General features: G+C 42.6%; 1 protein-coding gene across 16 annotated transcripts in view; it reads right to left on the bottom strand.

The window, feature by feature from the left end:
• Positions 1-26,144, bottom strand: part of STAT3 (signal transducer and activator of transcription 3) — a 72,961-nt gene that overhangs the window by 23,912 nt on the left and 22,905 nt on the right. For 13 of the 16 annotated variants that reach the window (XM_044921709.1, XM_044921705.1, XM_044921707.1 and 10 more), the window contains exons 1-3: positions 7,683-8,500; positions 6,240-6,384; positions 5,374-5,472 (exon numbers count right to left, since the gene is read on the bottom strand). In XM_044921709.1, the coding sequence (XP_044777644.1) occupies positions 5,374-5,472; positions 6,240-6,384; positions 7,683-7,852 (414 nt within the window). In that variant the 5' untranslated portion in view covers positions 7,853-8,500. Of the gene's footprint in view, positions 1-5,373; positions 5,473-6,239; positions 6,385-7,682; positions 8,501-26,144 lie in introns of those variants that run through there. The other 3 variants (XM_044921700.1, XM_044921699.1, XM_044921706.1) reach the window with 2 other exon arrangements.

The following is a 26,144-nucleotide window of genomic DNA, read 5'->3' on the forward strand; positions in this document are numbered from 1 at the left end:
GTTCAGTGGGCATTCGTCTCTGGTCTCTGAAGCTCCATATGGATGGCTGGGGACGTGTTGCTCTGCAAACCCAATCTCTCCACCCCCAGACCTAACACAGGGGCAGGCATCAGAAATCCCCAATGGTTCCCTGCCCAAACCATGTTTTCCAGTCTTGTTTTACCAACAATACAGCTGACAGTTTACTGTTTTCGACTGCCATGTCTATTTCTAAATTGGTATTGCACTTAAAGGGGAACAGACCTGGTTCACTGCCACCCACAGAAGCCCGCCTCTAGTACCTTTGTAAAAACGTACTGGCTCCCACTGCTCCCAGGGATATACATCTCAACCCAGCACCGACCGATGCTTCACGCAATCTGATGACCAGTGAAGCCTTCCTCTCTGTGTTCCAGTCACCCCCAAACTACCCACTCTTCCCCACATATAGCGTGCTCCCCACACACCGTCCACTCAGCCTGGCATGCGCTTCTGCCCGAGCACAGCCCAACTCCTTCACCTTCAAACTCAGTGCAACCGTTAGCTCTCCTGTAAAACCTTATTCAACTTCTGTAGGCAAAATTATTCACATCTTCCTCTGTGTTTCTCTCACTTTGAGTGTATACCTATACCTATCATCCCAACTAGACTGACAGCCCTGCTTAGCAGGGCTCACATCTACTTGTCTTCCTAGCTCCTGGTGCTCGACCCATAAAAGACACTTAAGAATATGCCAGAAGGGGCGCCTGGGTGGCTCAGTCATTAAGCGTCTGCCTTCGGTTCAGGTCATGATCCCAGGGTCCTGGGATCGAGCCCTGCATCGGGCTCCCTGCTCTGCGGGAAGCCTGCTTCTCCCTCTCCCTCTCCCCCTGCTTGTGTTCCCTCTCGCTGTGTCTCTTTCTGTCAAATAAATAAATAAAATCTTAAAAAAAAAAAAAAGAATATGCCAGATGATATAAACAGAGAAAATAACAGAAAGGCCTGGGATGAGGCCTCAAGGATCCAATTTCTAGCTCTAGATCAAGGGCCGCAAACTTTCCCTATAAAGGCCAGGTGGTAAATATTTTTGGCTTTGTGGGTCATCCAGTCTCTGTTGTAAATACTCAGCTCTGTCACTGCAGCACGCAAGCAACCACAGACAACATGTACACAAAAGGGTGGGGCTGTGTTCCCCAAAACTTCATTTACAAAAAGGCATGGCAAGCTGGACTGGGGCCACTGGGACTGTTTGCCAACCCCAGATCTATAAGATTGGGAATATCCGTAGGGCACTTACTGCTCCTTTGTCTCTTCTTATAAATTTGGGAGCCTCTACCCCAATTGGCTTAAATCGAATATTTTTATCTTATGGGACAGGATGAACACATTATGGTTCTCCAGGACAGAAAACTCCAGTGATGCAGGGGGGAGCGCCTCTCTGCTAACCTCCCCGTCTCCAGTGTCTCAAACAGTGAGTGTTCTCAGATCCCCCCCACCCATATCTGAGCACATCAGTTCTCTGCTGAAAGTTCCTCAGTGGGTTCTCATTTCTTACAGTCGTGGTGACAGGGACGATGATGTGACAGTGATCGTGACAGCAGGAGCAGAGAGCAGTTAATGTTTACTTGGCAGGTACGTGGCAGGCACTGAAGTAGGTACTGTCATCATTCCCATGGGAGGCACATTCCCACAGCCTGAGGTTACACAGCAAGGGGCACAGCTATGAGGCTCAAACCCAGGCAGTCTGGTCCCCAGACCCTTGTGGTAAACGGCTCTTCCAAAGCCCAGCTGCTGGGCATGACTAACTAAAGAGGTGTTCACAAATAGGGCCCTGGACCTTTCCTTATCCAACAGATGAGTAAGTTTTCCACAACTCCTCCCAACAATATATGTGTTAATGTTTCCCTGTCTGAACACGATCTTTTCTCTGCCTGGCGTGCTCTCTCATCAGCCTGGTGTACTTGTCGTCAGCCTTAAGTCTTGGCTCGAACACAATCTCTCTCTCTGTGATACTTTCCTGACTCCCTCAGTTAGACTTAGATGTCCTTTCTTTTATGTTCCTGCTACATCTTTGTCTTGTAAGGGAAAAAACTGTACACTGCTGTTCATAGCAGCATTATTCACAATAGCCAAAAGGTGGATGCCACCCAAGTGTCCCTCAACAGATGAATGCGTAAACAAAATGTGGTCTATGTACCACAATAATGTACAACATTATTCAGCTTTTGAAAGGCAGGAAATTCTGACACGTGTTACAACAAGGATGAACTGTAAAGAATTATGGTATGCGAAGTGAGCCAGGCACAAAAATACAGTGTATGAGTTCCTTCTATGAGTTCCCAAATTCACAGAGACAGAAAGGAGAGTGGTGATTGCCGGGGGCTGCGGTGAGAAAGGAACGAAGAATTGCTGTTTAATGGGTCTAGATTTTAGTTTTGTAAGATGAAAAGAGTTCTGGAGATGGTTGCACAACATTAACTGAACTCAACACTACTGAACTGTACACTTAAAAGTGGTACAGATGAGGACACCTGGGTGGCTCAGTCGTTAAGCGCCCACATCGTTAAGCATCTGCCTGCATTGGGCTCCCCGCTCAGTGGGAAGCCTGATTCTCCCTCCGCCTCTGCCGCTCCCTCCCCTCCACTCATGCTCTCTCTCTCACTCTCACGCTCTCTCTCTCTCAAATAAATAAATAAAATCTTAAAAAAAAAAAAGGTTCAGATGGTAAATTTTATGTTGCGTGTACTTTAGCATGATTTTTTTTTTTTAAGTGGGGTGGGGGAAGAAAAAAAAGTCTCTGATTATAGTAAAGAAAATAAAATCCCCTTAGAGAAAGTAAAAAAAGTCTCCTATAACTAACCACTGTGATGAGTTGGTATATAACCTTCCAGACATTTTATCACGTATACCAATAATATATGCATATTGAATACAAGTGTTTTTACTATTATGAATCAGATCTTTTCTTCCCTGACATTTTCTAACAGGTTATTGTTGCTATTATAGAAAAGAACTACATAAGATTCTTAAAATATTTATCTTGAATGCAATCATCTTTCTGAACTCTTGTTAGTGCCAACAGTTTTTTTTTAAATTATTTCTCTTGGATCTTATAGGAAGACCTATCTATCTATAAATAATGACAATTTTGTCTCTAGCTTTCCAACATTTACACCCCCTTTTTCTGTCTTATTGTATTGGCTGGATCCTTCATAAAAATATCAATGGGGGCGCCTGGGTGGCTCAGTCAGTTAAGCATCTGCCTTCGGCTCAGGTAATGATCTCAGGGTCCTGGGTTCAAGCCCCATATCAGGCTCCCTGCTCAGCAGCGAGTCTGCTTCGCCTGCCGCTCCCCCTGCTTGTGCTGTCAAATAAATAAGTAAAATCTTAAAAAAAAAAAAAAAAAAAAAATCAATGGCAGGAGGCATCCTCAATCTTGTAACTTTTTTTTTTTTAAGATTTATTTATTTGAGAGAGAGAGACACACACAGACAGAAAGAGGGAGTGGGCAGAGGGAGAGAATCTTCAAGCAGACTCCCTGTGGAGCAGGGAGCCTAACACTGGGCTCGATCTCTTGACCCATGAGATCATGACCCGAGTAGAGACCAACAGTCGGATGCTTAGCTGACTGAGCCACCCAGGCGACCCTTATAACAATTTTTAATGAGAATATTTTAGTATTTAGTGTTTTACCATTGTGCATACTGTTCCATTTGGTTTCTGGCAAATATTCTTTATTGTATTAAGAAGGCTCTGACAAATATTCTTTACTGTGTTAAGAAATTCTTATTTTTATCTAGAACGGACACTAAATTTTGTTGTCTAACAGAAATACGGTTTTTCTTATTTAACTTAATGAGTTACATTGATAGAATTCCTAATGTTGAGCCATCCTTGCATCCCAAGAATATAAGCCATGCTTGGTACACTAAGCAGGATACCAAAATCCTAACCATTTTCTTTACTTACACTGTCTTTTTAAGGTTTTGATATTAGGATTATTCCAGCCTTATAAAATAAGCTGGAAACGTCTCCTTTATTTCTATACTTTGGAAGAGTTTAAATGATAATAGAACAATCTATTCCATGGAAGTTTGTTAAAATTTTTAAACCATCAGGCCTATTGGCTTTTTTGATGGATAGGGAGTGTACACTTTTTTTTAAGTCTTTTTCAATATATTTTCATGGTCTTTGATCTATTTAAGTTTTCTTTTTTTTTTAGTATATTTTAATTTTGTTATTTTATTGCATTATGAAGTTGTTTGATTTTTCCGTTTCTCCCCGACTACAACCTCCTCTAAAGCAGGGGGTCATAACTAGCATAACACAGTAGGATATATACACACATACACACATAATAGATCAGATGTTACAGATATATTAGATGTTCTAGATAGATATGTTTATCATGTATCAATCAATACAAGTGGTATGTCTTTCATATATCAACATAAGTGATGAGACCAGTAGCATGGAACTGTTCCTCAATGGGCCAATTAGTGTCATGTTATCTCCCTTCCCTAAGCTAACTGTAAGCTCTAGTGAGTGTATTCTCAAACTTAACCCCAAAAGAGAAATGCATATGAACCTGAATGATTCAACCCCAAAGCATCTCCAAGGTGGCACCCAAGAAGAGTACATTATCATATCCCACTGGTGCAAATGTGAACTGTTACAGCCTTTGGGGAAAGGAATCTAGATCTATAAAATTAAAATATATAAACCCTTTGACCTAGCAATTCCATGCCTAGAAATCTATAATAGAGAAATCAAAGCACAAATATATAAAGTGGTAAAGGGAGACATTGCAGTAGTGTTTATAAGGGGGAAAAAAAAACAACCCAGAATGAAGCAAATGTCTGTCAAAGAAAGAATAACTGAATACATTACAGCAAATCCACACCACGGAATATTATGCAGCAAATAAAGAAAATGACTTAGCTTTATACTACTTGACTTAGAAGGATTTACATGATATAATATTAAATGAAAAAAGCAAGATGCAGAGAAGTACACCCATTTAAATATGGCGTGTGTGTGTGTGTGTGTGTGTGTATTTTCTGTAGTTTATATGAGCCTGGAAAAAGGTATGGAAGGATATACACCAGACTTTTCATGTTGGTTTCCTGGGAAGAGATAATAAAGAGAGGGAGTGACATTTCAGATTTTTGTAAAACTTTCTTCTCTGTACTATTGTATCAAATTTTAATTTTTTTTAAAGGAGAGTGCATTATGTACTCAAGAAAAACAAAACAAAACAGTTCTTTTCATTGTTTAAAAGAAAAAAACCCCAAACATCCACTTCTACCACAGAGGTCGGCGCACACCCTAATGACCATGTAAGATCAAGCACCTCTCTGGACACAAGAAGAAAAGTGCGTCTTCAGTGGTGCTTTGTTTCTTCCCATGTCTCACCTGGGCTGCAGTGGCTGCAGTTTGGAGCAGGCGGGACTCTTCCCACAGGCACCGGGCCACGATTCGGGCAATCTCCATTGGCTTCTCCAGATATCTGCTCTGTAAGTTGGAGAGAGAGAATGAAAAGTAGCAGTAGACTAAGGAGACGTGGACCCAGAGTATTACATCTACTACATGAAACAATAAAACGAGGGCCTCAGAGCCTGGCTACCACCAGTGGGAGATGGAGGGGAGAACAGAAAAAAGACAGTCACATGAGCTGTACTTCTGTGACAGAAGGCAACGTTAGTCTGAGTCTTTGGACAGTATGTTATCCTTACATGGAGGTGACAGACCTTGTCCCAGAGTATCCAATTACGGTCAAACATTTAACATTCAAAAATAAGTCATCTGGGGCATCTGGGTGGCTCAGTCAGTTGGGCGTCTGACTCTTGATTTCTGCTCAGGTCATGATCTCAGGGTCGTGAGATCGAGTCCCAAGTCGGGCTCCGTGCTGGGTGTGGAGCCTGCTTAAGATTCTTTCTCTCTCCCTCTGCCCCTTCCACCCCCCGTCCTTTCTAAAAAAATAAAAATAAAAATAGCAAAATAAGTCATCTTCCTATGAAACCACTAGTTCTGATCATGTTATTAACATGCTAACGTAGTATGATTAATGTAACAATTATGTGATTACTCCAGTGGACAAAAGAAGTGGATTTCAGATAATGATGCTCAAGGATGGGTATACAGAGGTTTGAGGAAGGGCTAATAATTTCTCCTTTGATTTAAAGTACAAGATAGGATCTCATTACCTAGGCAAATGAGAAAAGAAATACTTCCTGGACAGAAAGCTAACACCCTACTTTGCAAGGGCAGTCTCTTCCCACCTGAAGGAACTGCTTGATTCTCCGCAGATTGTGCTGATAGAGAACATTTGACTCCTGTAGGAAACGGCTGTACTGCTGGTCAATCTCACCCAAGAGATTATGAAACACCAAAGTCGCATGTGATTCTTTGCTGGCCGCATATGCCCTAGGAAAAGGAAGAAGGATACAGAACGATTCTGAAACCTACATACATCCGCATATGCGCACACGCACGAGTAGAAATCACCATCAAGGAGGGAAGAAAACAAGACAAACCTGATGCTTTAACCCACCCATCACTTTAGATTCACCTTCCTCAGCAATAAGAAATATCATGAATTCAATGATTATTAACAATTATTCCAGATACTATTAGCCACTGCCACAGTCTATACTTATAAAATACTCAAGTGAAGCGGACAGACATGCTGTTTTGCTTTTAAAGTCTCAGTCAGTTCTGCAGTCAGATTATTAGTAGCAAATAAGCAAACCCAGGCTGGGATGGCCCATCTCCACCATCTCTGACTCACCTCCCTGGCCCCTTAACAAATTCTAGAAAAACTAGTCATAGGCCTGCATTAAATGAAAATTAATAGGTGATCTGAACACATTAAAATGAAGGGAAAAAAGGGGCACTCTTGGTTTCGACTCTTGGTTTCGACTCAGGTCATGATCCCAGGGTTGTGAGATGGAGCCCATGTCAGTTCCAAACTGGGCGTGGAGCCTGCTTAAGATTCTCTCTCTCCCTCTCCCTCTGCCCGTTCCCTGCTCTCTCTCTCTAAGAAAGAAGGGGAAAAAGTGAAGGAAATGGTCCTTGGAATTCTGGGCCATTATCTCCTCTACGAACGAGTCTATTTCTCTTACTCTGTGTCTCCTTCCTTTAATTAAAGGGAAATCAGAATTATGGACCCAAATCTCTACCCATGAGAGAACTCTCATTAAGATAAAAAATATTTGTAGCACATCCCTGGAGTGTGAGAACACACAGAGGATCTCGCCAAGGAAATGAGATCCAAATCAGCCTTCAAAACATCTACCACCGGGGTGCCTGGGTGGCTCAGTCATTAAGCGTCTGCCTTCGGCTCAGGTCATGATCCCGGGGTCCTGGGATCAATCCCCACATCGGGCTCCCTGCTTGGCAGGAAGCCTGCTTCTCCCTCTCCCATTCCCCCTGCTTGTGTTCCTGCTCTTGCTATTTCTGTCTCTGTCAAAACAAAAACAAATATCTACCGCCAAGCAGGCTGCTGTTCCAGGTGCCAAAAGACAGCTGCCCGCACACACTTCTAATGTAGAAAGCGTTTTCATGAGACTGAGAGTACCTCTTTATCTCCTGATCTCTTTCACGCCATCACCTATACCCATAAGTTTTTTGATGAAATAGCATAGAGTTAAGCTAGAACAGGTTATGTCTCTTGACTTAAACCAAAACCTGACACTTTGGGGAGTTTCTCAGGAAGGACTTACCAGTCTTGACTCTCAATCCAAGGGGCCAGAAACTGCCGCAGCTCCATCGGGAAGCTGTCACTATACAGCTGATGAAGCTGCTCCAGGTACCGCGTGTCGAGCTGCTGTAGCTGATTCCATTGGGCCATCCTGTGGCAATCGGGGTCCCAACTGCAAACCAAAGTGTCCATATGGTCACTGTGAGCCTTAGTAGGAGGAAACAACCTATAAACACCCCATCAACCCAACACAGGCATCAGGTCTGTGATTAGGGATAAAAGATGCTTTGGACAGGATCCTGCGTGTTTCTCCCAGTTGACAACAATACAGACACATCCACAGTCTCTGCCTCTGGAAGCACATCCCAGCTTCTCCTACACTGGGATGCCAATGTGGGCGTGGCATCTGCCAAGTTCCAGGATCCATTATCTACCAGATGTATGTGAAGTTGAAAAATAACTTCCAGAGTTCCACTTCCTCATCTATAAAACAGAGATCATACCCACCTCTCGTGGCTGTTGAGGTATTTCTAAAGAACTCAGCACAGTACATGGCATACAACAGATGCTCAACAAATGTCAGCTCCTTTCTTTCCACCCCACCCCCTTTCTAAGAGGGTGAACTGGAAGGTATAGATAACAAACCTAAAGTAAGACCAAAAGGTGGGATGTGACTGTTTAGGGAAGACAGAGCTAATTCTAAGAATACAGGTTTAAAAGTATAAGCAAGGACCTGCCTGGGATTCTCCCACTCAATGAAAAGCAATTTTGTTTTTAAGAGTTCTCAGTTGGGGGCACCTGGGTGGCTCAGTCATTAAGCGTCTGCCTTCGGCTCAGGTCATGATCCCAGGGTCCTGGGAACGAGTCCCACATCGGGCTCCCTCCTCGGCGGGAAGCCTGCTCTCCCTCTCCCACTCCCGCTGCTTGTGTTCCTGCTCTCGCTATCTCTGTCTCTGTTAAATAAATAAATAAAATCTTTAAAATAAATAAATAAATAAAAGTTCTCAGTTGGGGGGGTGCCTGGGTGGCTCAGTCATTAAGCGTCTGCCTTCGGCTCAGGTCATGGTCCCAGGCTCTTGGGATCGAGCCCCACATTGGGCTCCCTGCTCAGCGGGAAGCCTGCTTCTCCCTCTCCTACTCCCCCTGCTTGTGTTCCCTCTCTCACTGTCTCTCTCTCTGTCAAATAAATAAATAAATAAATCTATCTTTAAAAGTTCTCAGTTGGGGATGAGAAAGAAGAGAAGCTAAATACCAGTCATACGAGTTGTCCTGAAGCTCACAAATACCCCAGAGAAATGCTGGTTTCTCTGATCATCTTTCCTCTTCTTTCTGAATAGCTTGGTCACAGAAATACCAATACAGACCAAGCAATCGGAAGAAGTTGTCAAAATAACTAAGAGTAATAGCCAAAGACTAATATATGTACAGATCAAAGTATCCAGAGATGATTCTCTGGGATTGTGAGAACACTGAATGAAAGACTGAATGCACACAAACACGTACACTTATCTAGAGTTCTTGATCTATTTCTCAGAGAAGGTGCGAAGAAGCACCCTCATAACTGCTCCTTTCATAAAAAGTATGGAGCAAACTGGTGACAAAACCAGCAGGTCTTCTGTTCTCAAAGTGGCAAGTGTAATGGTAGCTAAGTGGTTCAGGATCAGGTTTTCGTACAGAACCCTGTGCTGTAGTTCTCCCTCGTCTTCCGCGGGGACACACACGGAAGACCCCGTCTGTCACTGCAAAGGTGCCATCACCTGGCCAAGCTCTCACGCACACGTTCAGGAAGGCACAGGCAGTACCTTCCCAGTGGTCTTTTACACCGAATAATGAACACCTAAGGCAGGAACTATCTAACAGAGATGTAATGCAAGCCACGTACAGAATCTTAAATTTTCAAGTAGCCATATTAAAAAACTAAAAGGAAACAAGCAAATTAATTTTAATGATATATTTTACCTAACCTAATATATCTAAAAATGGGGCACCTGGCTGGCTCAGTCAGTAGAGCATGCAATTCTTGATCTCGGGTTCACGAGTTCAAGCCCCACATGGCATGAAGCTTACTTTAAAAAATAATAATAAAATAAAGCTTAAAATACTTAAATATAATGTTATCTCCTCAACATGTAATTGCACAAAAATTAATGAGATACTTTACATTCTTCTTTTAGTACTAAGTTCTCTAAATCCAGTGTGCACTTTTACACTTACAACACGGATCTGAGGTATTTCCCTCCTCATGGGCTTAAATTGCACTGGTGAAAAAGTTCAATAAAGTTGGGTGCCTGGGTGGCTCAGCTGGTTAAGCATCTGCCTTCGGCTCAGGTCATGATGTGGGGGTCCTGGGATCGAGCCCCGCATCACGCTCCCTGCTCTGAGGGGAGTCTGCTTCTCCCTCTGCCCCTCTCCCTACTCGTGCACTCTCTCTCTCTCAAATAAATAAAATCTTTTTTAAAAGTCCAATAGGGCGCCTGGGTGGCTCAGTTGGTTGAGCGACTGCCTTCGGCTCAGGTCATGATCCTGGAGTCCCAGGATCGAGTCCCGCATCGGGCTCCCTGCTCTAAGGGGAGTCTGCTTCTCCCTCTGACCCTCCTCCCTCTCATGCTCTCTGTCTCTCATTCTCTCTGTCTTAAATAAATAAATAAAATCTTTAAAAAAAAAAAAAGTCCAATAAAGCAAAGAAATGAGAATGTCAGAATGAGGTATTTGCCCCCCTCAGACCAATATGTTTCCATAAATAAACTAAACCTTCCAACATTAGAGGTGGTGCTTGGGATTTTTTTTTAAAACAACGTCTTCCTTCCTCTTAGGCACCTCCCAAACATTTTCAGACCACACCTTTGCTGTTGCCCCTGTCCTCACTACCCCCAAGACCAACCTGCCCCAGGCCAGATGCTGCTTGGGCAGTGAGTGGTACATGTATACTAAACACTGGCTGGAATGAAAGTGGTAGCTAAGGCATTATAACCATGGTGTGTATTACCTCAATAAGAAATCAAAGGCTGGGACGCCTGGGTGGCTCAGTCGTTAAGCGTCTGCTTTTGGCTTGGGTCATGATCCCAGGGTCCTGGGATCGAGCCCAGCATCAGGCTCTCTGCTCAGCAGGAAGCCTGCTCCTCCCTCTCCCACTCCCCCTGCTTGTGTTCCCTCTCTCGCTGTGCCTCTCTCTGTCAAATAAATAAATAAAATCTTTAAAAAAAAAATCAAAGGCCACTAGAACTCTCTTACAATATGCACATTAAGGCCAAGTTAAAATCCGCCTCAAGGCTAGAAGTATGAAGATCCACCTTACGTTTCTCAGGATGTGATCTACACAGAAATCTATATAACATGTCAACGTATTTAGATGCTACTGCATACAAATGTGCCCAAACTTTAGACCTTACATAATTCAACATGGTAATCACTAGCCATATGTGAATACTGAGCACTTGAAATATGGCTGGTTCAAACTGAGACATGCTGTAAGTGTAAAGTATACACTGGATTTTGAAGACTTAGCACACACACAAAAAGAATGTAAAATATCTCATTAACATTGAAACGATAATATCTTAGATATATTGAGTTAAATAAAATATATTATTCAAATTAATTTCACTCAATTCTTTTTACTTCTAATGTGGCTACTAGAAAATTTAACATTACGTATGTGACTTGCTTTCTGTTTTTATTGGACACTGCCTCTCTTATGTAACCAAAAGCTATGATTCTCCTAATAAAGGATTTAAAGAAAGAGATACCTACTTTTTTTTTTTTTAAGTACACTCTCTACCTGCAACGTGGGGCTCAAACTCACAACCCCAAGATCAAGAGTCACGTGGTCCACCAACAGCCGGCTAGGCACCCCTAGACAACCTACTTTTTATAATAAAGTCCAGTGTTATAAATTAATAAAAAAAAGACTAATTACTTAATTGCTTATCTTGGATACAAATGTAGAACCATCACAATCTACTCCCTGAAGTTCCATGTTAGAACCATAAAGCAACATCCCACTACACCTGTTCAACTAGAGATGAACATTGGGGTCACACACGAATATAAGTATTTTCAAACCAATAAAGAATTGCAAGTTGTTGAAAATTGTCTAATTCATTTCTAGTCCATAACTCAGAGGGGTTTTTTGTTGTTGTCGTTTTGGTTTTAGTGGGGGGCGGGGGGACACAACACAAAGGGGATAGTAAGTAGTATAATTTTGTCATTTCTTTTTTTTTTTTTAAGATTTTATTTATTTATTTGACAGAAAGAGACACAGCGAGAGAGGGAACACAAGTGGGGGAGTGGGAGAGGGAGAAGCAGGCTTCCCGTGGAGCAGGGAGCCTGATGCAGGACTCGATCCCAGGACCCTGAGATCATGACCTGAGCCGAAGGCAGGGGCTTAACGACTGAGCCACCCAGGTGCCCCAATTTTGTCATTTCTTAAACCAGAAACCAGTTACTAGTTTTTTCTGTAAAATTAAAGCACAAAAACGACTGGCATTATGCTCTTACTTCTTAGTCTAATCACTGTAGGTAACATCGTAATAGCTATCCTATATTTTAAAGAAATCATTGCAAATTAAAGCCAAAAGGCAGGTAGCAGTCTCAAGAAGATGAGCAAAGAGTCAAATAGTGATGATTTTCTTACAGGCTGCTTAGCTATAAACCACATTTAACTAATAGCAGCCACAGCGCAATCAGCCCAAATTCTCTTCATAAGAACTCTATATCTTTAGGCGATCACTAGCCAAATTGTCTAGGAAAACCATTGCCAACTAGCTTGTGGCCACTGTTTTACTGGAAAAAGTTTTACAAGAGCCTACCGTATTTCACAATCTCAATTCTGTTTTTTTCAAATTACAAGTTAATTTAAAGAACTCCATTTAAGTTCTAACTAAAGTATTTCTTATCTCCAAAATAATGCTAAGCCTGTGATTTAATAACCACTTTCACTGAACCGCAGGACACAGAAAATGATTTGCGCAATTTGAATGCCAAGTACGATTCTGGGTGCACAGGAGAGAAATGAATTCATTCCACAGAGGGGCTGGCTTAGGGCATGACGTTGGGCTTAATTCTCTCCAGAGGTGAGTGCTAACTTTAGGTTAGCAGACAGCAGATGGTAGCATATAAAGGGAATGTAAGTGTGATCCTGTTTTCTACAACTTTAGAGAAAAGAAAAATAAAAATGAAACAGCAAGTCACCAAAGACTTTCCGGACTTTTCAAAACAGGAATTTCTCAACCCCTTGGGGATAACTTACCAACAAGTCATAAAGCAAACAGCTTATTGTCTGATGGGGAACTTATTACTGTAAAGATCACTAAAAAGTCTGTCCAAAGTCACGGGTTTCATTTATATACTACATTCTAAGGAAACCAAAAGATGTGTTGAGAAACACAAATCAGGGCCCCTCACAAAAGGGATTCATTACATCATTTCATAAAACTTCGTTTTAAATTAAGATTTGTACTTTACATCCACGCACTAGTGGATTTACAACAGGCGCGGTGGAGTGAGGGGCCAAAGTGAGGAGAGAGACGAAACCCTAGCGCATACAACAATCCAGAACAGAAAGTGATCTAAAGATAATTTCTGTTCCACCTTGTCACATGATTCTCCTTTGGGTGTTAGCCATACTTTGTATTAGAAATACCTATATTATAAATAGAACAAAGCCTCATCTAAAACTAATGATGTAATGTATGGGGATTAACATAAGAATAAAAAAAAAAAAAACAATTTCCCCCACCCTATTTCCAAAAAAAAAAAAAAATAGAACAAAGCCATATTTTATCTATTGCCTCTACTAAGTCCCTCTTTGCTGTCAGGAAAGGCCCAGTGACTAAGGCAACCAAAGTACAAAGTAACAGAAATAGTCTTGCACTAATTTCTATAGTTAGTCCTTTTACGACCAGGCACCCTGAAGATATTTTAAAGATTTATTTGAGGGGGGGAGGGGCAGAGGGAGAGAATCATCAAGCAGACTCCTCGCTGAGCTCAGAGCCTGACGTGGACTGATCCCAGGACCCATGAGATCATGACCTGAGCAGAAAGCAAGCGTCAGACACTTAACTGACTGAACCATCCAGGCACCCCTTTAAGAAAATATTTTTATTGTGTCTCTGTCAAATAAATAAAATCTTTAAAAAAAAAAAAAGAAAATATTTTTAGGGGCACCTGGGTGGCTCAGTTGGTTGTGTCTGCCTCTGGCTCAGGTCATGATCCCAGGGTCCTGGGATCAAGCCCTGCATCAGGCTCCCTGCTCAGCAGGGAGTCTGCTTCTCCCTCTCCCTATGGTCTTCCTCCCTGCTTGTGCCTTCTCTCTCTCTTCATCTCAAATAAATAAATAAAAATCTTAAAAAAAGAAGAACTTTTAAAGATCATAAAAGTAATAATGTTCATTATAGAAAATTTGGAAAAATATGAAAAAAAAAACCCGAAAGATAAAATCACCCATATCTTACCATCCCACTCTCCAGAACCACAAATGACAAGTCCGTGTAATTCCTTTTAATCTATCTCAGAGTGTACACATATATTTTATCTCTTTTAAAATGTTAGGGTTGCCTGGCTACCTCAGTCAGTAGAAAGCATGCAACTCTTGATCTTAGGGTTGTGAGTTCAAGACCCATGCTGGGTGTAGAGATTACCTAAAAAAAAAAAAATCTTAAAACATTGGGATCATAGTAATTTTATAGCTTTATATTCTCTTTTAAAGCTTAATATATAGGGGCTCCTGGATGGCCCAGTCGGTTAAGCGTCTGCCTTCAGCTCAGGTCATGATCCCAGGGTCCTGGGATCAAGTTAAGGATGGAGCTCCTTGCTCAGCAGGGAGTCTGCTTCCCCTCTGCCCTCTGCCCCTCCGCCCGCTCATGCGCACATGCGCTCTCTCTTGCTCTCCAATAAATAAAAATTTTTTAAAAGTTTAATATAGGGGCGCCTGGGTGGCTCAGTTGGTTAAGCGACTGCCTTCGGCTCGGGTCATGATCCTGGAGTCCCGGGATCGAGTCCCGCATCGGGCTCCCTGCTCTATAGGGAGTCTGCTTCTCCCTCTGACCCTCCTCCCTCTCATGTGCTCTCTCTCATTCTCTCTCTCTCAAATAAATAAATAAAGTCTTTAAAAAAATAAAAAATAAAAAAAATAAAAAGTTTAATATATAGTAAACACTTTTCTATGAAAAGATATTTTTGTTCAAAGCCCACAAAACAGCTATTTGGTTTCTATTAGTGTTTCAATCTAATCCTGCTAATCTCATCAAGGGCCACAAAATTATTTAGATTTTCAAGCTCCATAAAGTAAATTAGGGAGGAAAAAAAAAAAAGAGAAAAGTAAAAGGCAATTAATGCTAGAGAAAGACACTCAACCTTCATGAAATTTTCATCGTAGGACGATAAAAGGCGTAAGGAACAGCAGGGAGCCCATATTTAAATATTATAGTTTTAACTATTGATAATTTTTTTTAAAGATTTTATTTATTTATTTGAGAGAGAGAGAAAGAGCATGAGTCGGGGTGGGCAGAGGGAGAGGGAGAAGCAGACTCCTCGCTGAGCAGGAAGATAGACGTGGGGCTCGATCCCAGGACCCTGAGATCATGACCCGAGCCGAAAGCAGACACTTAACTGACTAAGCCACCTAGGCGCGCCTAACCACTGATAATTTAACCATTCATAATTACCTTAAACATTAAGACTCTGGAATTTCAAATTAGAAAAAGATAATTCAAAATAAGTATGCCTGGGGGAGCCGTCTGAGTGGCTCAGCTGGTTAAGTGTCTGACTCTTGCTTTCAGCTCAAGTCATGATCTCAGCATTGTGAGATCAAACCCCACGTGGGGCTCCACACTGGGCGTGGAAACTGCTTTAAATTCTCTCACTCTCTTAAAAAAAAAAAGTATGCTTGTATAGTAAACATACAATTTTATTGCTTACAAATCCAAATAGTACTTTTATAAGGTTTAAGACCAGGTGTTTGCCTTTATAATAGGAAGTTTATATATAAATCTAATTTTGATTTCCTAAGAAGAGAAAATATTAACAGTTGAGCACCCAAACCAACTACAGTTATTGTAATATTCAAATATATTTAATTACAAATAATAGGATTTGCTTTAAAGTCAGAAACCAACTCTTCCTTGTAAAAATGGACATTGAGATTTAAGGGAACGTGAATTATAGTTCCCTACTAATGTGGCAAAATTGAATATATGGATGAAGTACTAAATTACTGGGGAGTAGAGCTCAGAGAAGTGAGGAAAAGGACAGTTTTTAAAAGATTTTATTTATTTTATTTGAGAGAGCGAGCAGGAGCAGGGGGGAGAGGGAGAAGCAGATCCCCCACTGAACAGGGAGCCCGATGTGGGGCTCAATCCCAGGACCCTGAAATCATGACCTGAACCAAAGGCGGACATAACCGACTGAGCCACCCAGGCGCCCTGAGAAAGGACAGTTTTTAATAACACTCTGGAACATTCTCAACCCAAAAGTCTATTATCCCTCACCTCCTCTTATCTCACTTTAACTCTTGGTAGAGTTAAAGAATCTTGTGCCAAGCACCTTATTTTTTCTATTCTAAATCCTAATATGCCATAAGATCTTACCACTAGCAGTACCTTCTTATAGTTATCTAATCTCTATCCAGAAACACAGGGAATAAAATATATCAGATTCACAGTTAACTTTAAGAGATAAATAGTGCCCAGAATGTGAACAGCAAAAAGGAAAAAGATCTAGGACTCTGACCCATGAAGAACAATCGAGATCTTAAAAAACAATGGGGCATGGGGTGCCTGGGTGGCTCAGTCGTTAAGCGTCTGCCTTTGGCGCAGGTCATGATCCCAGTGTCCTGGGATCGAGCCCCCCATCGGGCTCCCTGCTCAGCAGAAAGTCTGCTTCTCCCTCTCCCACTCCCCCTGCTTGTGTTCCCTCTCTTTCTGTGTCTCTCTCTGTCAAATAAATAAATAAAATCTTAAAAAAAACAAACAAAAACAAACAATGGGGCACCTAGGTGACTCAGTTGGTTAAGCGTCTGACTCTTGATCTCAGCTCAGATCTTGATCTCAGGGTTGTGAGTTCAAGCCCTACACTGAGCTCCACACTGGGCCTGGAGCCTACTTAAAAAAAAAGGTCTTAAAAACAAAACTTCCAAGAACTACTCAGAATCTAGTGCTCCTCCAGCTATCCAAAAGGATTCTGTGAACTATGAATTGCCAACGTCTCCAATTATGTCAAATCTAATAGTGTTAAGGAATTTTTAAAAAAATGATGTATTCTCAGGGCACCCGGGTGGCTCAGTTGGTTATGCATCTGACTCTTGATTTCAGCTCAGGTCATGATCTCACAGTTGTGGGGCTGAGCCCTGCATTGGGCTTCTCGCTCATTGGGGAGTCTGCTTGGGATTCTCTCTCTGTCCCTCTGTCTCTGCCCCTCCTCCTGTTCGCGCTCTCATACTCACGTTCTTTCTTGCTCTCTCAAAATAAATAAATAAAATCTTTAAAAAATTGATGTATTCTCCATACTTGATTTGGCATCGGCACCATATCTGGCACAAATATTTCAGATTAAAGGAGCAACAACATAAACATAATTCCTTCTAAACTGAAAGTAACACAAGTAGATGCGCTTTGTCAATTACTGAGTGTGCAGCTTATGGTTAAAGCTGGTTGAGAACAGGTCTGAGCTCTAGATAAAAACCACAAAACAGACCAAATTGGTGTGTCACATGGCCTCCCCATTTTGTGACACTTCCACTACCCTGACCAGACACGCTCCACCGAAGCAGGGTGGTGTGAGGCCAAGGGCACGGGAGAGACATTCACAGGGGATGGGCCTGGGTCCAAACCCTGCCTGCCATTTATCAGCTATTTCTTTTAAGGACATTACTTGACTACTGAACAGGCTTTTTCTTCAGTAAAATGGGGAAGTATCACTCTTTTGAAAGACTGTTGTACAAGTTAATAATAATAATAATAATAATAATAATAATAATAATAATAATGGATATACAGCATCTCTCCTAGGTGGTGCTGGGTGCCTCATAGTGCTGGATTGTTCCTTCCTCCCACAGCATTCCTTTCATCGGTAGTTCTTATGCTAAATCCACTTCCTCAACGCCCAGGGAAACAGATTAATTCATCAGATTAACCATGGTAAATGATAAAGTCAGCTTTCCTGCCATGTAAAAGGCATGCATTTTAATGGGTCTTTGTATCGTCTCCTGAGGGAGGAGGTTTGTAACGCTGTGATTTAGTGTGTATGTGTAAGGGGAAGAGAGAAGAACAGAAGGGTTGGGTGGTGCTCCGATCAAGTATCTCCACAGGCAGTTCACCTAAGGATAGCTCCAAGTCCTAAAAAGACTAAAGGCGAAAAACACTAAGTGATACCCAAATGAAAGAAAAAGACGGAAAGTAAGAACCTTGGTTTAAGAGCAGGACAAATAACTAATGATTATCACTAATATTTATATAGCACTTACTATGTTCCAGGCACTGTTTTAAGCACTTGACATATTTTACTTACTTATTTCATCCTCACAACAGCCCTATGAGATAGACACATTTTTATCCCCGTTTTACAGAGGAGGAACCTAAGTACAGATTTTAAGTGATCCACCCAAAGTCATTAGGTAGTAATGTCATGGAGCTGGAATCCTAATCCAAACAGTCTGTTTTCAGAATTCCTGCTCTTAACCATTGAGCTAGAGTGGGAGTTTTCATTGATCTTTAAGTAGCCCATGAGTCAATCATGACATCAAGCCAATGTGATCTTATGGGTTTTTTGGGTTTGTTTGTTTGTTTGTTTAAGTAAGCTCTCTGCCCAACATGGGGCTTGAATTCATGACCCTGAGATCAGGAGTCACATACTCTACTGAGTCAGTCAGGTGCCCCGATCTTATGGCATTTTAAACAGCCACATACAGTGTTTGAATTAAAGAAACTATCCATCCCACTGTAACCAGGCTCACATCTAGAATGAATCTCTAAACGTATCACAATTTAAATGGCACGACTAAAAAACAAACATATTCAGGGAGGAGTGGTAATCAGGGTGTGAGGAGTCTGAGAACTTGAACATTTTGCCCAGCAAGAAGGCTTGGGGAACAGGAAGTGTGGTAGGAGAGGGGAAAATAATTTGAAGAGCAGCTCTTCAAATATGTGGAGATCTGTACATGAAAGGGCAAAACACTCCAGAATCAATCTGCTTCCCCATAAGACCTACCCCCGATTTTGCCCTCTGGAGTACTCCCTCTGCTTGCAGAGGTACCCCATCCTGGCTGCAATTTTTTTTCTTTGAAGGTAGAGATGCCTGGGAAATCAAACCAGATTCGTTAAATCTGAATTGCTGAGGGAGGGACCCATGTTTCGATATTTAAAATCTCCTCGGACGATGCTAACTGTGTGGCCAGATTGAGGACCCTGGAATGAGAGCAGAGATCAGGATCCGGATCATCAGGATCACCTGAGAGGGGCTTTCAGAAGCCAGATGTTGGTTCTTACTCCTGATATACTGAATAATAATCTCCAGGGATGGGGCCCAGGCAGGTGTAATGGAGCACCACACCGCAATGACTGTATAAAGACTATGGCATGAGACGAGGCTGGAGAAGGCTCCTGGGTAAGCCATACTAAGAAATACGAACACTTGACCAGGTTTCAGCAGACTGGTGACAATTCGACTGACATTTCAGAAAGATCCCTCCGGCAGCAATAATCAAGGTGAGATTTGGCGGTGGCCGGAAGCTGGGTAGCAGCCCCAGAGCTGTTCTGAGGTGGACATCTTCCAGAGATGGAAGAAGGAGCTATGACAGGGCTTGGTGACTGAAGGGCAAAGGGGACTCAGACAAAGGGAGGAGTAAGGAACAACCTCCCAGGCTCCTGTTGGGTTTGGTGTTCAAATGGAGGTTAAATGTCCACCCTGAGAAACGTCGCAGCAATACCTCCAACACTGGGAGAGCCCCTGGGCTGGACGGCCTCCAGAGACTATTCAGTCCGTAAATTAGAGATCAGGCTCAATTCCCTCAAGACATTAAGGTTGCTGCGACCCAAGAATAAAGGCTGCAGCAGAAGTAGCACTTTGATATTTAACAAGGGTCTGGGGCTTGCACGCCAACTGCCCAACTTGCCCATTCTCCTCCCCTCAGAAAAGGAGTCAAAGGGAAAAGAAAGCCAGCCAGAAAGCTCAGAGCCATGACAAGAGCTCTTACTGGTCTCCCCACATCTGCTTGCTTCCTGCCAGTCCATTTTCCACGGTTTGAGTAGAGAGCCCTTTCTAGGACACAGGCTTGATCTTGCTACTCTCCTGCTTCAAACCCCTCTGATGACTGCATTGTTCTTAGGCTGAAAACCAAAATATGCAAAATCAAGGCAGAATGGTGCTGTGACTCGAGCATGGATCCAGGCACCGCCACTTAGGAGTGGGGGAGCGGGTGCCTGCCGACCAGTTAGCCTCTCTGTGCCTCAGTTTCCCCACCTGTGAAAAAGGGCAGAAAACAGGACTTACCTCACAGGGTCACTGTAAGAACTAAATGAGTCAATGTGCACAAAGGACCTAAGACACAGGACGTAAGTGTTTGTAGTGTTATTAGAGTGTGACCCATGGCCTGGTGAGCTTGGCCTTTCTTGCCTCAGCGGGCACCAGCCTGCTCTTCTTCCAGCTGCTCCAAAACACTGAGACCTCCCTCCCGGGGTCCTCCCTCTGTTGCCATTCCCTCACCAGCACTGAGCACCGGGACTCCATAACCTGCACTTGTAACCACTCGGCTGGAGGCCAGCTCCACGAGGCCAGGAAGAGCCTTCCTTGGCTGTTGCTCAGTAACGTGTTCTCATCACCCCCGAAGCATCCAGCACAGTGCCCTGCTCACAACTGGGATTCTAAAAACATGTACTAAATGAATAAACCACTGGGATGTTACCACTCTATTGAATCAGCCAGATTGTCCCAGATGAGGACACCGCATCTGGGAAGAATTACTCTGAGGAGCAGACCAACTGACCATTTCAGAAAAATTCAAGGATGTCGGAAAAATTCAAGGATGATCCCTCAGGGACCTTTCAGTAAGAGTAAAATCACAGACAGCACTCCCCAAGCATAAAAGCATACACTAACTTCTCACTGTCCAATCCCAAATCTTCACCCCTGGCTAAGGCTCCCCAACTCCTCAGCCAGTTCTGCCACCTCCCTCCTCTCTCCAGCCTCAAGATGATTTTCAGGTCCGTTTATCTCCTCCCCCGCCCCAAACCCCAGCCTTTGTTCCCTTCTAGCAGATGTTCTTGCCCAAAGTGTTTCTCCCCTTGGTGGCACTTTATGTCCCTTTACTGTCTCCGTTAGAATGGCTTTCCCTAACCCCTCCTCTGGTATGGTCACTGCTTTAACTCTGAACATCCACAGCACTTACACATGCGTCATGTCAAAATTTTTCCGGTTGCTTTGATTCCTTCCCCACATGAGTTGTTCTCAGCTGGCAACCCTCATGTATCATTCTGAGTTAGAGCTTCCGACTGGATGTTAGATGATGCCAAATGAACATTTCCTTTAGTTTCCTTTCCTCACATGTGCACACAGACATAAATACCACCTCCCATGGCAAAAGTGTCTACCGATGGCCACAATACTGAAAAGCAGGACACGAATATGATAACTGCATCCAAGGAAACAAGATCAGCTCTACCCTGGATGACTGGTTATCTAGAATTTTTTCTGGAGAGAAGCAAAGCATCCTTCCAATGTGCAAATGCTGAGGACCTCACCCTCACAGGGATCAGAGGTAGGTTGCCAACTTTTTTTTTTTTTTTAAGATTTTTATGTATTTATTTGAGAGAGTGCATAGAGGGAGAGGGAGAAGCAGACTCCTTGCTGAGCAGGGAGCCTGATGTGGGACTCCATGCCAGGACCTCAAGACCATGACCTGAGCCAAAGGCAGATGCTTAACCAACTGAATCACCCAGGCTGCCAACTTTTTAAAACAGAAGGAATATAACCCTTGAGAAACAACTGTAGATTGGGCAAGCGAACATCATGTCAAAATTCCCAGGCTTGAGGGCAACTGAAAAGAGAAGAAGAGCAAATTGCTGGTAGAAGCCTGCAGATATTTTATCTTTGGAAAAAGCCCAAATAAGAGTCAAAAAAACATCCACTGATCTGGAACGCTAGTAAGTTATTAATATTCTTCAAAGACAGGAAATTGAAATAAACCAGCAAAAGGGAACTTAAATTTCTAAATCTCAGTATCACAGACCCATAATATAGCTCACCACTTATTGGAGAGAAGCAAGAACCTTTTCCCAAGTTTATTCATGTCACTTTCCCTAAAAGAGATATTAAGGTAATCCTGGTCACTTAGCATGCAGCAATGCACAACTGGGGCTGAGAACACATATCCATGGACCCTGTGTTGGAACTCCTTCCTCCAAAGTAACTATGGTTTGGGGGCAGAACCTCAAATTCAAAGGGTATTTGTGGTGGTTATAAAACATGGCCCCAATTTCTTTAATACTCCTCCAGTTGAGACAAGAGGTCTTTGTCTCCTCCCTTTGAATCTGGCTAAGGCCATGACTGCTCCAACCAATGGAGTAAGACAGAAGTGTCGATATGCAACTTCCAAGGCTTCCTCCTGATTCTCTTGGAAGGCTCATTGCCCAGAACCCAGCCAACACCCTGTGTGAAGCCCAAGGCACCAGGGGCCACATGGAAGCACTTGGTCTGCAGTCCCAGCTGAGATCAGCCTTTGACTCATCCCAGCCCAGGCATCAAATATGTGAGTGAAGCAGCTCCAGATGATGGTTGCCCCAGATGTTCAAGTCTTCCCAACACTGTGCAGCAAAGGCAACCACCCCTGCTGTGCCTATTTGAATTTCTGCCCACAGCATCTGTAAGCATAAAAAAATGGTTGCTGCTTTGCGCCCCTGAATCTGAGGGGTTTATTGCATTTGGTGACTAGAACATTTTTACTAAATAGTGATAGAATATCATCTTCATAGAGAGTCTAACTTCCATGAGAAAAGAACGTGTAGTTTTAAAGGAAAAGGATTTGCTGTTAAAACTATTTTATTATTTATTTTTTTTAAGATTTTATTTATTTGACAGAGAGAGGCACAGCGACAGCAGGAACACAAGCAGGGGGAGTGGGAGAGGGAGAAGCAGGCTTCCCGCCGAGCAGGGAGCCCGATGCAGGGCTCGATCCCAGGACCCTGGGATCATGACCTGAGCCGAAGGCAGACGATTAACGACTGAGCCACCCAGGCGCCCCAAACTATTTTATTTTTTAAAGCTTTACTTATTTAAGTAATCTCTACATGCAACATGGGGTTCAAACTCATGACCCTGAGATCAAGAGTCGCATACTGTTCCAACTGAGCCAGCCAGGCGTCCCACTGTTAAAACTATTTTAATAGTAAATCTCTTCTTTCCTCTGAGCACTCACTTTTTAGGTGACTGATCCAATCCCCCTCCTTCAAAATGACCTCTACACACTGACAATCCCCAAATTAAATCCCTCACCCTATCCCCTCTCATGAGCTCCAGAGTCATACCTAACTGCCTATTCAGCATCTCCACTTGGATGTCTAATGAGGAGCTCAAATTTAAGGTACCCCACACCAACCCCCTCATTAAAGGCCTCTCCTGGCCAACTTCCCCATTTTAGCAAATGACAACTCCATTTTTGCACGGGCTCAGGCTAAAAGTCTTTAAAATAAGCCTTGACTCCAATCTCTCTTCTCCTCCTCTTCCCTCCAACATCCAATCCATTAACAAGTCCTGTTGGCTCTACCTTGAAAATGTATCTAGAATGTGAGCACTTCTCACCGTCTCCTCTGCTGCTACAATCTTAATCTGAGCCATTGCCACCTCTTACCTTGCTGCCACCAATGTGCTAAATTCCTAACTGGTCTTAGTTCTCTCGCTCTAGTCCTGCCACAGTCTAGTCTCCACATTACAGATCCTTTCAAAATAGAAGTCCCACCATTCCATTCTTCTGTTCGAAACCCACTCAGAAAAAAGTCCAAACTCCTACCTCAGCCCACCACATGACCCATTTTGCCTCTGGAGACCTCTCTGACCTCCTTTCCCACTGCTCTCCCCTTTGCTCATACGGGTCCCCTTTCTGCTTCTGGAACACACCATGCCTCCCTGGAAAGTTCTTCCCTAGACTATTGCATGGCTCACTCTCTGACGTCATTCAGACCTCTGCACAAACACCCCTTCGCATCACTTCATCGAAGACAGCATATCTACCCCTGCTGAATATTTCTTCATGGTACTCAGCACCCTCTAATACACCATGTATTTCTTTTTTAACTCCTTCCACCACCACTGGCTAGAGAGGTAAGCTCCATCAGAGCAAAGGCCTTCTTTTGTTCACTGCTACTTCCCCAGTGCCTAGAGGATGCTCAAATATTTGTTGACTAAATGAATGAAAATTAAATAAGTTTTTTTAAAAAAACCTGTAACAGGGGCTCCTGGGTGGCTCCAACGGTTGAGCATCCAACTCTTGGTTTCGGCTCAGGTCATGATCTAGGGTTGTGGGATCAAGCCCCATAAGGGCTCTGCGCTCAGCATGGAGTCTGCTTGAGATTCTCTCTCTCTCCCTCTCCCTCCACCCCTCCCCCACTCCCCCCTTGTGCTCTCTCAAATAGTTTTTTTTAATTAAAAAATAAATCAAAAAATAAAAAATAATTTAAAAATCTGTAACATACTTCTAGCACAGAGAAGCCTGAAATACCTTAAGAAGCTAATTAACCACTGGTCTTCCTTCAGCATGAGCGCACCGGTGCAATAATTCATACAGATTTACTGTAAGTGACAAGCAAATATATAACATTTCCCAACAGAAGAATTTATATTAAAATGTTAAGCCTCAAAAGAAAAATGTTTTTAAATATAAAGCTAGGGGCTCCTGGTGGGCTCAGTTGGTAGAGCATGTGACTAGGGATTTGAGTTTGAGCCCCACGTTGGTCTTAGAGATTACTTAGGGAAATAAATTTTTAAAAATCTAAGAAAATAAAAAGCGAAACTGATATAAAGTACAGTTGTTTCTCCTTAAATTGCAGTAATGAGACTTTTGCACCCTGTGATCTAAAAGAAGATATTTCATGACATGTGCCTTTTGGTAGAATTTGGGAATCTAAGAAATTACACCCTAACTTAATATTGATGGGTAGACATTGAAATGATAAATCTCATAAAACATAAAACCACTTGGATGAGTAAGTTTATTTTCAGATACTCCCAAAGTAAAAGGTCTAAGACCCAACCTAGAGTCAATAGCAAACTTTTTTTTTTTTAAGATTTTATTTATTTATTTGACAGAGAGAGAGAGAGATAGCAAGGGCAGGAACACAAGCAGAGGGAGCAGGAGAGGGAGAAGCAGGCTTCCCACCAAGCAGGGAGCCTGATGCGGGGATCAATCTCAGGACCCTGGGATCATGACCTGAGCCAAAGGCAGATGCTTAACGACTGAGCCACCCAGGCGCCCCAACAGCAAACTTCTTAACACAGTAAATCAATTGTCTGCTTTTCAATGCTTTACCCTCAAGACACTTGGACTCAAACTCAATAACAAAAAACATGTTTGTGATTGTTGTTGTTTAAGAGCTCTTAAAATATAACCTCTTCACTTTACAGACATGGAAACAGACTGACGTGAGCATCAGGAATAATATCCAAAAGGGCAGCCTCTTGACTTGGTTTACGATCTTTCCACCACACTCTGACTTAAGAGGCAAGGACTACACTGAGCCGTAAACTTTATAACTGGAAAAATGTGGTTAGAGGGGAAAAGACATGTGACTGCAAAGAGAAAAATCATCTATCCAGGCAGAAAAAGAGGGTCATACTTGTTATTCTCTCAAAGAGAAGTATTTTGTTGTTGGGATTAAAAAAAAAAAGTATCACATAATTGTGACCTCGCTAGATAAAAATGCACAGAAACCAAATACAGCATTTCTCAGAAGCTTTCTTTCCTTTTTTCTCAGTGTTACTGAGATATAATTGACATATAACACTGTATTACTTTTAGGTGTACAACATAATGGTTTGATATATGTATATATTATGAAATGATCACCACAAGTTTAGCTAACATCCATCACCTCACATACTCACAAATGTTTTTTTCTTGTGATAAGAACTTTAAGATCTACTCCCTTACCAACTTTCACATATACAACAACGTCTTATTAACTAGGGTCCCCCTGGTAGATATTACATCACCACCCCACAAGTGTTCTGGCCCACCTGTGACATTGAGGTGGCCTCATGTAGAGGTGTCACTCTAAACACCTGAGTGCCTTTTTACCAGGTGCTTTTGCCAAGCTGTGGGGAACACCGAACTGGAGAATTCATAGTCCCTACCAGAGCAAGAGGGATACACAACTTCAGGGGGTACCCCTGGAACGTAACTCCAAAACAACAAGGCAAATGGTGCTCCTGGGAGTTGTGCAGTCTGGTCCCTAGTGTCAACAAAGATACAGATTTGAAAGAAAAGCATACATGTAACAAGATA

Source organism: Neomonachus schauinslandi, chromosome 15 (genome assembly GCF_002201575.2).
Source record: "Neomonachus schauinslandi chromosome 15, ASM220157v2, whole genome shotgun sequence".
Lineage (NCBI taxonomy): Eukaryota > Metazoa > Chordata > Mammalia > Carnivora > Phocidae > Neomonachus > Neomonachus schauinslandi.